Genomic DNA, 14,030 nt, shown 5'->3' with positions numbered 1-14,030 from the left:
CAAGTTTAACCCCTGAAACAACATGCATTATGTCTGAGAATCTGAAAACTTTTTCTTTGGCTACATTGTGATGCCAACACAAAATGTGTATAAATAAAATGGTGATGAGAACCATAGAACCGTAGAAGTTGACAGGCCAAGTTGCTAAATGCATATGGTAATGGTAATGGTAATGGTTTAATTTCATTTGAACATGCATCAGATTACAATTGAATGCATCCCATAATCAGTTCACAGTTCCACATGTCCAAAAGGAGTAGGAAGAAGCAAAGCTTATTAAATCCTACCCCTCCATCTGATACTATTACAATCAGTAACTTTTACATTTGTTCACTTCCTGCTTTCCTAATATAGTTTTTTTTTCTTTTTTCACATCCTGAAGTATGAGGTGATATGACCATATATTCAATTGCACAAGACATATGTTTTTATTTTTTACTTAAAAAATGTTGCCAATTAACTTTTTAAAACCGTTTTTCTATGTACCATGCAAAAAGTACTTTATAGAGCAGTCCTTCTGGAATTTTGCAGGCTTTTTTGATCTTGTGGGAATTTCTTAAAGGGTGCCAATGATGCTAATTTGGGGTGCTTTGTATTGAATTGGGGACTCCTACAGAGCAGCTACACATGATAACCTGCTATCATGAGCTGCCAGATTCTGCACCTCTTTCTGCAGGATTTCCATGGACTTCCTGCTTCCAACCCAAACAGTCTGTTTAATTTACTCCTCCAAGGACGCCCACTCTGTGATTGGTCACACTCTCAGGCACTCCCTAGGGTTTCCGGATACATACATTTACTGAGTACAGGCAATCTGCAATCTCTGGTCTATTCGGGGCGCAGGCGAAGCGCAGCCAGCATAATGGCTAACAATCATCTAACAGGTGCACACCTCAGACCACAGATTTTTCAGAGTGTCGCACACATTTCAGTGGAAAAAACATTGACAGCTACCACTATTTAATTTAAGCATCTGAACCAGCATGTATTTTTTTATCACATACTACAGTATTACACATACATACACATATTACAGTATGGCCCTGTACCCTAGAAACCACCCATGAATGATACGGGAAAAGGCCGAAATGATACTGTGTCAAAGCCCAGGGCAGTGATACTGATAAAATATAGTTTAACCATGTCCAGTATCAGCCCCCGTAGCTGTCCACTCAGAGCGCGCTGCTCTGGTATCGTGCCCGTGAAACAACCAATCAGAGAACAGCGCACGAGCGTGAACACACAGTTTCGACCTTCGGTCTTGGGCTGATACTGACACTTGGGGGCATGATACCTGGCCTGATACCAGACAAACCATATGATAACCTATAAGTATTAATTGTTCCATCACATCTGAAAACTCAACCTGACAGCAGCTGTAACATGGTGCTAACAGGGGCCAACTCCACTGGGGTGGGGCTGTGGTGTTTCCTGGAAATCAATATTTTAGAAGAGAAAACTCCGGCAGAAAAGAAGCACAAGACCGCTCCACTCAGATCTCTGTGGTTGTGCTGAAAGCACACCAGACCGCCCCCTCCCCCAGCGCAGACTTTGTGGAAACAGAGAAAGTGACCCATTAGACAACCAATAATTAACAACTGAAAAAAACAATTAATATGAAATCTGAATGTAGGATTTTTTTTTTTTACTGTTTTTCTCAAGGAGGATGAGGAGGAGATACCACAAATATACCATCCTATTTGACCTGGCGGAAAACAAGATCCCTGGATTAGCCTGCTGCTGTGTTTAATGTAACTGTCAGGAACAGATGACGTGTCCCACGAGGTGGCGTATGTGGTGAATGATGTCCAAAAGGAGTAGGAAGAAGCAAAGCTTATTAAATCCTACCCCGCAATCTGGTACTTTTACAATCAGTAACTGTTATAATTGTTCACTTCCTGCTTTCCTAATATAGTTCACGTTATTTATTTATTGTTTTATTATTGGAGTGATTTCTGATTGAGAACAAATTTTGCTTTGATCAATATTGAAATATTTCTGGCCACCTTATGTTGTATATTTTTGTAATATGAGGTTTCCAGCTCATATTTTCATCTATTGTGATCCCCAGAAATGTATTTTCCTTCACTCTTATTATTCTTATTATTTAACTCTTATGCTGCAGGGACTCAAGACAGCTGCTAGCTAGAAAGCTAACCAGTTGGCCTCAAATGCATTTGTTCTAAACTTAGAAAGGCAAAAACGTACCACTTCCACTAGGAATGGGAGGAGACCATGTTGGACATGTTATGATTGACTCCATGCAGTGTTAAGGTAATGTCATGTAAGGTAATATCTTAATTTTGTGTGATTACTGCCAGTTAATGACCAGAATACTTCATATGACTTGTATTTCAATATGTTTTGACTAATAATAGACCATAGCCTACCATTAAACAGCAATCATGTATTCATTAATTTCTGATAAATCATCATACAGTGAGTGACAGATAATTGAACCGTGGTGACCGCATCACTTACAACACTGCCTGGACAGCTTGTTCTCTGATTTGAGAACAACCTGGAAGTCTACCATGTCACAGAGCACATTTTGGAGGTTTCACTGCAAAGTTCCTCAATGTAAAAGAAGCAACACATTCTCAAGCTTGTCAAATTATTTTTAATCACCGTAACTCTTCCAATGGACACCAGCAGACTGACAGAATGAAAGCAAACAACGATTAAACCAAATGTGAAGATGTGCAAACATGTCTTCAGTTATTAAGCTGGACTTTTTTTTTTTTTTAGACCATGACAAAAATGTTAGATTTAAATACACAAGAGAACAAATGCATACATAGAGACAATTCATTTTCGCTGTATAAACACAATGTACAATGAAGAGGCAAAACCATCAAGAAGGAAGAATGTTGGACGTTATTCCAAATGTATGTTACAAACATAAATTGTTCACACAGGCGTGTGCAAAAAAGGTCACAGTGTGCGTATTACATGTGCAAATATTACACATACACACGCCTGAATTACATACTATATACATACAGTACAGTGCACATCATGCAGTCTGAAACACACTCATAGTCCACATTACGTTTGTGCACGTTTACCTGACATGCATGTGCACAAGCATATCCATGACCACTTGTATTATTTGACATACAGTCGACATCGGGAACAAAGAAATAAATTAAAAAGCTGTTGTTTGACATCAGGTCACTACAGTATGTACAAAAAGAACAGTGTCATTTGCAAAACATAATTAGAGTTATTAACTCATTCCATACTGGAAAAGCCGGCATTTTTCCATGTTGTAATTCTGTAGAAAAGGCACAGACGCGGAATGGAAAAACCAAGACATTTTTGGCCTTTGGAAGTTGTATCAGAGCCGTAACAGAGGTGGGAAGATGGCTGTGTAGTTACACTTTTTTTGTGTGCCTCGGTTCGACAAAAAAAGAAACCGAAACCCGTCAATTTTCCACCGAAATACTTGAAAGGCAAGACACCTGACACTCACTTGTTCCAAGCTTGGTGTCTTGAAAGTAATGTTGCTGTTTGCCGGGTATTTTGATTTATAAGCAGACATTGCCATTTGAATCAGCCCATGTTTTCTTCTATTCATCAAGCATTTTATTTTCCTGTCATAGTAATTTCTCAATTGTATGTATCTAAAAATAATCGTTTTCGTCCAGGTCGTATATTTGTTGTAGTTAAGCTCATGAATTTCCCCTTGTTTACTATTCTACACTATGCGGTTATAGTACCTCTTGGGATCCATTGTTGAAAGGTCTTATAATGACTGTTCGGAACAAAGTTCTTATCATAAGCTATCTGTTGTAACAAACAGATGTCACAATCTAATTTAAGTTTCCGTATTAGACTGAACCATAGTTCTAGTGTAAAACTAGTAAGATCATCGGCACGGTCATACCCGTCTAATACGGCTACAACATCCTGTTTCACTTGATTCAAAAGGTGGATGAACACCACATTTCCTGTTACGGCTCTGATATGGCAATTGTTGTGGGATCTCTGTGTGAAAGCGGCAAAAAAAAAAAAAAAAAATCCCGGTTTGGGAATAGGTGCTGACTTGTGCTTCTTTCAAATAAAGACCAATGGACTCATTCACCCTCGTAAAGAAGAACTACTATCCAATCTGGATGAATCATGTTTCACTCTCAGTGCATTTTGCAGAACAAACAATGACAGTTAACAGGCTGTGCAACAGTGAAAAAAAAAAAAAAGCATCTGCTGCTCTTTGAAACTAGAAAAGGCTTGTGCTGTTAAAGTTCAAGCTGAAAATAGTCTATTATACACACAAGCAATCAACCACCTCAAGTTCATTTTCTCTGCAGACACTGATGTTTTTGGACTAAAAAGTGATGTGACATCGTTACAGTATGCGTTCAAGTCAATTTGGGTCGGAAACCCTCGCTATGATACTGTGATAATGTGACAGAACAGCCCCCCCTTCTGATATTGCAAAGTAGCTTCTCCTACAGACAACATAAAACAGACCACTGCAGTTAAAGGGTATCGTCTTCATCCACAGTGTACCAATGCTTGGTAGCTAACAGTGCTGAAGCCTTTACTGATTGGCAGCCCTCACACTAGGGGTGGAAGAAAATATCGTTTCGGCGATATATCACGATACTTCGTTCCATGATATTGTATCAATATTAAAAACGTATGATATCGATATTTTTAGGCCTTTATCATAGACCAAGGGTCTCAAACATGCGGCCCGCGGGCCAAGTGTGGCCCGCAGGACACTAGTTTGACGCCCCCGCCTTGATATGAAAGTTTAATGTTAGTGCGGGCCGCGCAAGTTTGATATGGATGCTGTATGGTATCATGTACCCAGAAAAAATTATTACGTTTGATTAATGTTCATGTTAAAGGTTAAATAACTGTTAATAGTTATCCTCCATATCCGTGTGGAAGTGGTAAGTTTTTGGCTATTTAAGTTTAAAGGAAATAACTTGAAGGCTACCGTTTAGGTCGCTAGGTCTCTAGTTTGCGAGTTAGCATGTGTCTCAAGACCCTGCAGTTGCGCAATATGTTGTAAATAAAAAGAGTATAAATGTGACTATAGTCGTGTTTTGTCATGTCTACAGGGCTCTAATAATGCTTTGTTAATTTTAATCTGAAAAAAAATAATTTGTCCACCCACCAACTATATGTGGTTTCTTATTATTTGCTGTTTTATTATTATTATTATATTTATTTATTTATTACTGATTGATTGATTTTTATTCTTGATTTGTTTATTTATTTTTCATCTTATTTTGTTCAGAAAAATAAAAAATTAAGATATTTGAGAACAGTGGAATGTTTTATCAGAGCTTTTAAAATCGGAACCAAAGCACTGAAAAAGTTTGTATACTTTTCTGTTTTTAATAAATGCGTTGTTTTTTTTTTTTTGGAAAACCTGATGCGGCCCAGCCTTGCCCAGACCCTAGCTCCAGTGGCCCCCAGGTAAATTGAGTTTGAGACCCCTGTCATAGACTGTATATGGTATTTATTCAAGTGCAGACACGGCAAAGGTTCATTTGTGATTTTAATTCAAACCTCTGATCGTTAGGTGGCAGCACTTACAAGGCTGAAGTGTGGACACATTTTGGATTTCTACACAAAGTAGGTTGTGCAGAAATTGACAAAACCAATGCCGTTTGTAAAATGTGTCGTGTTTCCCGAATACTTTATTCGGGAAACACAACAAATCTGCGAGACACCATGAGGACCTGCCGCTAGCAAGCAATGCGAAGGTCCTTTTGTATACTACAAAAGTAGTACTGTGATATTGCAGGTATTTTGTTTTTCAAATTGATATCACTATTTTGTTAAATAATGGTTATTTCAAGCATCCTAAAAGGACTTTTTACTGATGTTAGTTACTTTGTTCCACAAAAATACTGTTCTGATGGTGGATAAGTCAGGGACTGTATACTCTGCATTTTTTCACAGCTAATAGAATGTGAACATTTGAGCAGGATCTTGAGACATAATTTAATTTATTTGTTTTTTATGGGTTTTTTTTTTGTAAATTTAAAGCTGGATGTTAAAGCTTTATTTATCCAAATGCTACACTTGGGAAAGTTTGTGATACAGCATAACATACTGTTCTAATGGAATACAAATGTGTTTAGTAAGTGCATATTGCTGGTATAATTCAGTTTTTCCAGGAAATAATCTTTAACTACAAGAAAAACAAAAAAAATATATCGCCTAGTTAACAGTATCGTGATATATCGTATATCGCCAGATTCTTGCCAATACACACCCCTACCTCACACAGCATGTCAAATTGTCACCTGGGAGGAGCAGCGGGGTGGCCATCCTCCTCTGACTCTCAGGTAGGCTACATGATATGTGATCTGTGCCGAGATGCTCTGCTGAACCTGTATCGTCCTGTAAAAAGGTGAGTTGCATAATAGCTCCTAAAAGCCCAAAAGCAAGGAAAGAACATAACTATTGGGTGCTATAGTTATATGGCAGACTTCAAGTACAGTACAGTGATAGCGGTGCTGTTATGTGTTTGGTCCCTGGGACACAAGCTACTGCGGGACATGTGTAGCACATTAGATTGTTAGCAGGTTTCGTGATTTTTTTCGTGAATGTCAGCTGACGTTATTTGTTGTTAAAACAAAAAAAGAAAAGAAAAAATACCGTATCAAGAGAAGGAAGCTCTGAATTAATATAACAGTTTGGTTTAGTAGGAGAGTATCAGGAAAAAAGTTAAATAACAAACCAAACCAAACATAATGTGTACTCTGGAGGGGTACAACTTAGTCAAATAAATAAAAAATATTCCTTATATTGCTCCTTATTAAGTGAAGGTTATAAATGGCTTCATATTAAAATCATTTCTTTGTCAGCTTCCTCCCCAGAATCGGAGGATTTTTTGCCTGTTTTCTCCTTGTCAGCATTTGGAGATGGTCCCTTGGTCTTGGAGGGGCCGTGATCATCAGAATTTGTGCGCTGATGGGTTGAACGCTGAGAAGAATCAGACCCAGAATTTCTCCCTAAACGAGACACATGATGATGAGGTGAAAAAAATATATAAAAAAATTAATCCCTCCCTCCCTGGTAATACACAAATGTGACAAGTGAAAGGGCGCATATTATGCTTTTCATGCATTCATGACCTATAAATATTTTTAGAATGTTGTATTATTATATTAAAAAGTTTCAGATAATGAGGTTTGTGCATTTGGAAGTGAGTCCTTAAAGAAGTTTGGGTATCCTTGGTATCCTCCTGGACCCCACCCTTTCATTTGAACCCCACATCAAACAGTTAACCCGGACTGCATTTTTCCATCTTAAGAACATAGCCCGACTCCGTCCATCACTTATATTCTCTGCCGCTGAATCCCTGATCCATGCATTCATCACAACCAGAATGGACTACTGCAACAGTATTCTCTACGGTACACCATCCAAAACCCTCAACAAACTACCAATATATTCAGAACTCCGCTGCCCGCCTCCTCACCTTCACCCGCTCCCGTCAACACATTACCCCTGTCCTCCAAAACCTCCACTGGCTACCCGTTCCCCAACGCATTCACTTCAAAATTCTTCTCATAACTTACAAAGCACTCCACAATCTGACCCACACAATCCCCCGCGTCCCCTTCGCTCCTCAGACTCCAACCTCCTGGCACTCCCCTGTAAGACCAAGCTCCGAACCTGGAGAGACAGAGCCTTCTCCATCGCTGCCCCCACTCTCTGGAACTCTTTGCCCCATTCACTCCTTTTTATATCTGACTACTGTGCCCCGCCCCGCTTTTACTCATGTTTTAACTGTGTATTAACCAATCAATGTTGTATTTTGGTGTGTCTACTCTGTTTACTTGCTTTATTCAACTCCATTCTTCTGTAAAGTGTCTTTGAGTATTTTGAAAAGCGCTATACAAATAAAATGTATTATTATTATTATTATTAGAAACCTGAGTAGGGGGGAGACAGTAGAGAGAGAGACAAAAACAGCAGCGACAACAATTCCCATAACAACAACAGTGACAAACAGGACTGCATCAGTTAAATGTCAATGATGGCTAAGGGTCACAATGGAGATGATATCAGTGAAATGAAACAGTCCAACTTACCAGTAGCAATAGTAACAATGAAGACATGAACTGTGATAGTAAACACAATTACAGCCATACAGTTGCAGTAATTACAATCTAACTGCTTGACATCATTATTACTGTAATAATAGCATACCAATAGCATATAGACATCAAGGATAAGATGGTAGATTGTATAGAGAAGCACCCATGTGCTGTGAGTGTGCATAGGGAGGTGTGTACTTCTGTTGGTGTGCATATTCATATATGTGTGCGTAAGTGTGCTCATATGTGTGAATGCGTGTGTGTATGAATGTGTAATTGTCACTGAGAATGACAAAAGGAGAGGGACTGCCTTCTAACACCCAGTAAACCCCGCCCCGCGCAGCCAGGTCAAGCTCTCACCGCCAGCGATCCAGCGGCCCCATGGGTGCGGGCAAAGCCAGGGCCGACTCCCCAAGACCCGCCGCCCCCGAAGCATCCCCCCCAAAGTGACCAACAAGCTGCCATGGAGGGGCAATCCCGACCAGCAACAGGGCGCCAGCAGGCCGGAGGAGAGCCACACACCTGCGGGCACGGGGGGCACCCCCGCCAACCGGAAGGCAGCCCGCCCACGGCCGCCCCCCGCACACCCCCAGGAAGCGGAGCCCGGCCCATCCCAGGTAACCACAGGCCCGACCACTGACACAGGACCAGTGTGACATCTACATTTTAGTTCATTTAGCTATTTTTATGCTTGAAAATGCTCAATTTAGGCAAAAAAATACTTTTGCTAATAATAGACCGTATTCACCCAGGAAAACAGCACAATTTATGAATTAATATATTTTTCAAAAACCATGTGAAGCCGCAAAATTTGAACATAGTGGCATGCTACCACCCAATGATTCAAATAATAGCACATCTTTCCTAACCCTCCTTCTGTTGTAGTGTCTATTAAGGTCGTCCCTCGCCACTTTGCGCTTCAAATGTCATGGCTTCACTCCATCACGTTTTTCAAACTGTATTTATGAATAAATTGTTACTGTTTATTGGCTGACTACGGCCGTCAGCTACATAATGATATATTATGTAGCTAACAGCCACCACAGGAAGAACTGTCCAGAAACCAGGAAAACAACAAGGAACTTTCCCAGTGCTAAGATGTGAGTCTATATTATATGTTGTGTCATGTCTTTGGGTCAAAGACATTAATAATTCATACGTTTCATAAGTTGGCTAAAATGAAAGTAATAAATAGCTAAAAGTCCTAATAAATATTGTTAAAAACGCTAAGGTTAAAACGTTTACAGAGTGAGACATCTTCTCTAGAAAGTATCGTTTTCGGCCACTAGAGAGTGCTCTCGCATATAAACAAGCTTTGTAGTTTTCTCTCGGTGAAAAGCAGGCTTGCCTCACGGGAAAACCTCATAAACACGCTGAAAATTGCTCTAAACGCTTGTTTCTTGGGAAATTATCGTCTTTGTAAGTATATTGGTGTATAAAGCACTTACATTTCAAATGTTGTACTTGTTTTGCCAAGTTCGCTAACTTCATGCTACTGCTAGTTTGCATTTGCAGCTGATGTACGTGTGTTAGCTAACTGTTAGCTGATGTGTGCTTAGCCTGCAACATGAGCAGTATTGGAACTTCATTTGATTTTTTCTGTATGTTTCAGTTACCACGTATTTTTACAAGAAAGCTTCATAAAGCAAGAAAAGCAAGCCGTGTTCTGAGTGTTGTGAGGACAGCACATGTTGTGTTTCCATTATTATTTTGTATTTTTGGCATTAGTTCTGATAACTAAAATTTCCTCTCTTATTACAGTGTCAAAATTCCTGCTGTGAATAAGAAAATTAATACAAAACTAGAGGTAGACTTGTGTTTATTTTATGAGAGGGATTTTTTGATGATAAATGTCATGTAAAGTGAGAGACAACCCACACCCAGACTCTGCTCACCTTCCTGAGTGGATTTATTGAGAGATGCTCCTGGTTGCAGTCTGCTGTTGGCCTCCTTGTCTTTCTCTGGTAACACCTTCTTCAGTGATGGAGCTTTAGGAGACACGCCGCCACCATTGGGGGAATCCAAGTTCTCATCTATTGAGGCACATGAAGAAAAAGCTAATTATGAAAAATCCCATCTTGACCGAGGTGTGCTTTTGAATTTTTTCCTGGCAGTTTAGACACAGCAATGGCTGGCACCTGTGCTCCTGCTGCTTGCCGTCCTTGGCTTCTGCGGTAAAGAGGGTCGGGCAGACAGCGCGGGTTTCGCTCCCTGGGGCATTAGTGGTTTGGGACTCACTGGTCCGCCTGAGGAGCTTGAGGAAGATGGAGCCCTGGCACGAGGAGCGGGATCAGGTTTGGTTTCAACACGAGCTGAAGTCTTCTCTGGAGATCCTTTAAAAGAGTAAGATAGTTAAGAAGAACGACATGCCAAATAGCAATTTTTTTCTTAAGAAACTATATACCATTTTGACCCGGATATAAAGTATTTTTCCCTACAAAGCCTGAAAAAGAAGGGTTGTGTAGAGTCCATGTCAAGAGAGATTTACATGTGCAAAGCAACATGTGGCGCCAAATGACTTGTCTCCCATTAGCTACACAAGTTATGACCAAGTTATTTCTTCACACAAATTATCAACAACAAAGAGCTGAAATTAAGGTTGTTTTTTCCTAAAATATATTGTACTGCAATGCCTTTATTATAGACGGTTTGTGTTCTGAATATACAGCATAGCAATCTATGGTATGGTTTTATTTCATTTGAACATGCATCAGATTACAATTGAGTGCATCCCATAATCAGTTCACAGTTCCACATGTCTAAAAGGAGTAGGAAGAAGCAAAGCTTCCCCTAAATCCTACCCCTCCATCTGGTACTTTTACAATCAGTAACTGTTACATTTGTTCACTTCCTGCTTTCCTAATATAGTTTAAGTTTTTATTTTATTTTTGTCACATACCGAAGTACGAGGTGATATGAGCATCCAATGACATAATGGGTACCATAGTAAGTGTCAATATAGTGATATGTATAGCACATCATGACTGGTTCAAGACTCTTCATCCTTGTATTTAGCAAACATCAACTGCTTGTATTGTTTCTTGAATTGGCTCATCGTTGTGCATTGTTTGAGGGTCTTACTCAATCCATTCCATAGTTTGATTCCACATACTGAAATGCTATGGCTAGCATAACGTAGTCCTAGCATAGAAGTGTTTCAAATGTACTTCTTCCCTGAGATCATATTTCTCCTCTCTTGTAGAGAAGTATTGGATGACATTTTTAGCTAATTGGTTATTTTTAGCCTTATGCATTATTTTAGCTGTTTGAAGATGAACTATATCCGCAAGTTGTATTAGTGATTTTAGAAATAAGGAGTTAGTATGTTCTCTGTAGGCGGCATTAGCAATTATCCTTACTGACCTTTTTTGCAGTGCATTTAGTGAGTGAAGATTGCTTTTAGAGTTATTAGCCAATTTTTCCAAACAATAAGTAAAATATGGTAGAACCAGAGAGCAATAAAAAGTGTAGAGTGCTTTGTTCAATATAGAAATATTGAACAAAGCAAAATCCAAGACATTCTAATGCACAACTCACCTGTGCAATTGCTGTCAGGTCTGTCTGGGCTGGAGGACTGGAAGACACACAATGATTTGTTTTTTTTATCAAGCATAAGCATAATTATGAGCATAATTATAAAAAAGGTGCTCTTTGTCTCCCTCTAGAGTCTAAAGAGAGACAAGCACTGTTTAAAGTGTCTGGAGTCACATAGGCAATTTAATAACACTGCATGTGCAATCTAAAAATATATAGTTAACAATATAACAGTCAAGCATTATCTTGGCATGAGGGCTCAATTAAATGAAAAATTTAATTAAATGCAGTTTTTTTCCAGTTTGAATGACACCATCTCACCTTGTATGCTCTCCTCTCCTGCTTGGCCTTCATCTCTGCCAGGAGCCCACTGCCCATTATCTGCATGCCCGGGTACCGGCGTCCTCCCTGGGGACTCCCTCGGCCGTCTGAGCCCTCCCACGGCTCATCTATGGAGTCGGGTGTTCTGAGCTCCTCTGAACGGTCTGAACTGCTGCTGTAGTCCGCAGGCTGTGAGCGACAAGAAGAATCTCTGCAGGATGGACAGAAAAGATTGGAAAAAGAGAAATGCATGAAAGTAGACAACCACAATGTAAATCTTCCAATTGTGTATAAGACTGTGCCATACGAGTTAAGACTTATGGATGGATAACAATGAATCTATGTACCTGGACTTTGGCTCGGGTGCTGGGCTTTTTACTGTTGACTTTGGAGAGGAAGGCTCCTCAGGGATGATGGAGGCTGAGGCTAAAGAAGCCGTGGATGTAGCTGAGGATGGAGGGGTCACCTGATTTTTCTCTGACTTATCAGATTTGTCTGATTTATCCGATTTGGAAGAGCGTTTGATAAGGTTGAGGAAGCCTCCTTTACTCTTCTTCTTCTCTCCATCGTGAGATTCAGAGGTTTTCATGAAACGTCTGAGGAAAGAAACAATTATCATAGCAACAATACTTACAATAATGAAAATATACTACCGATGAAAATAATGTTAACCACGTGAGAAGAACATAAATGGGGTTTACTTTGAATCCATCTTGGTGACTTTTTTCGAGAAGAATTCGTCCACACCCTCATCCACCCTTCCCATGAGGCCATTCTGCTCCCCGTCCTGGGATTGAGCACTGCTCATTTGCTGTGACAAAATGGCTTCATATGATACAACCCATCATAACAACACCTAAGAAGTCTTTAAAAAGAAGAAAAACTCACTGGTATTTTGCTGGAGTTTGTTTTTTTGTTTCTGCGTGGTCTTTGTTTAGTGAAGTGCTGCAGCTTTTTCTCCTCCTCAGACGGAAGCTCCACAATCCCTCCCTCCCGCTGCTCCGCTTTGGGTAAAGGCTGAGATGAAGTTGGAGGAGTGTGAGATGGGGCCGGCGTGTCCTCCACATGGACCGGTACATCCTCCAGCGCCTTGTCCAGGTCAAACTCCATCTCTGTGAGTAGTTTTACCACAACATTTGCTACAATCTATGTTGATCTCATACAGGGGACTTTATAAAGACAATAATGCACACTTTTGTTTGGCACTGGCACAGAGGTATTTACTTTACAATGTGATTATTAGAACTTTAATGCATCTTACTGAGAGCTGGTAGTTACCTTCTGTCAGAACCTACCAAAAGCACGTGAGACGGGTCTCAGCATTCGGGTATGGATGCTTTTTCTCTTGGATTTTGGCGTCATCTGTAAGAGAGGAAGATATACTTGCTTAAATTACTAGGTTTACAAGGAGTAGGAAGAAACAAAGCTTATTAAATCCTACCCCTCCATCTGGTACTTTTACAATCAGTAACTGTTACATTTGTTCACTTCCTGCTTTCCTAATATAGTTTAAGGTTTTTTATTATTTTTTTTTATCCCGTACCGAAGTATGAGGTAATATGACCATCCAATGACATAATGGGTACCATAGTAAGTGTCAATATAGTGATATGTATAGCACATCATGACTGGTTCAAGACTCTTCATCCTTGTATTTAGCAAACATCAACTGCTTGTATTGTTTCTTGAATTGGCTCATCGTTGTGCATTGTTTGAGGGTCTTACTCAATCCATTCCATAGTTTGATTCCACATACTGAAATGCTATGGCTTTTTAACGTAGTCCTAGCATAGAAGTGTTTCAAATGTACTTCTTCCCTGAGATCATATTTCTCCTCTCTTGTAGAGAAGTACTGGATGACATTTTTAGCTAATTGGTAATTTTTAGCTGTTTGAAGATGAACTATATCAGCAAGTTTAAGTATTTGCGATTTTAGAAATAAGGACTTAGTATGTTCTCTGTAGGCGGCATTATGAATTATCCTGACTACTAATTAACATGAATTTTCTGAAAACATCCCATAATATTTCTCCAAAATATATGATGTGAACTGTGATTGGCCCTTGTTGGGAACAAGATCCTGTATGAAAGAAACCAAAT

The 14,030-nt window shown here is 39.7% G+C and overlaps 1 protein-coding gene and 1 long non-coding RNA gene across 3 annotated transcripts in view; one reads left to right on the top strand and one right to left on the bottom strand.

Annotated features, from left to right (window-relative positions):
• LOC131137450 (uncharacterized) overlaps positions 1-2,093 on the top strand; it is a 40,885-nt gene extending 38,792 nt beyond the window's left edge. Inside the window, exon 3 of the long non-coding RNA XR_009131918.1 lies at positions 1,663-2,093. This is a non-coding gene — a long non-coding RNA (uncharacterized LOC131137450). The remainder of the gene's footprint in view (positions 1-1,662) is intronic.
• A 3,695-nt stretch (positions 2,094-5,788) lies between these two features.
• Positions 5,789-14,030, bottom strand: part of LOC131137422 (F-actin-uncapping protein LRRC16A-like) — an 87,594-nt gene continuing 79,352 nt past the window's right edge. For both annotated transcript variants that reach the window (XM_058085366.1, XM_058085367.1), the window contains 9 exons: positions 13,226-13,292; positions 12,819-13,042; positions 12,632-12,741; positions 12,278-12,526; positions 11,931-12,141; positions 11,613-11,649; positions 10,214-10,408; positions 9,971-10,108; positions 5,789-6,983 (listed from right to left, as the gene is read on the bottom strand). In XM_058085366.1, coding sequence (XP_057941349.1) covers positions 6,811-6,983; positions 9,971-10,108; positions 10,214-10,408; positions 11,613-11,649; positions 11,931-12,141; positions 12,278-12,526; positions 12,632-12,741; positions 12,819-13,042; positions 13,226-13,292 — 1,404 coding nt within the window. In that variant the 3' untranslated portion in view covers positions 5,789-6,810. The remainder of the gene's footprint in view (positions 6,984-9,970; positions 10,109-10,213; positions 10,409-11,612; positions 11,650-11,930; positions 12,142-12,277; positions 12,527-12,631; positions 12,742-12,818; positions 13,043-13,225; positions 13,293-14,030) is intronic.

Source organism: Doryrhamphus excisus, chromosome 10 (genome assembly GCF_030265055.1).
Source record: "Doryrhamphus excisus isolate RoL2022-K1 chromosome 10, RoL_Dexc_1.0, whole genome shotgun sequence".
NCBI classification, from domain to species: domain Eukaryota; kingdom Metazoa; phylum Chordata; class Actinopteri; order Syngnathiformes; family Syngnathidae; genus Doryrhamphus; species Doryrhamphus excisus.
The sequence above is the reverse complement of the archived record's forward strand: the minus strand, read 5'-3'. Positions and strand labels throughout refer to the sequence as shown.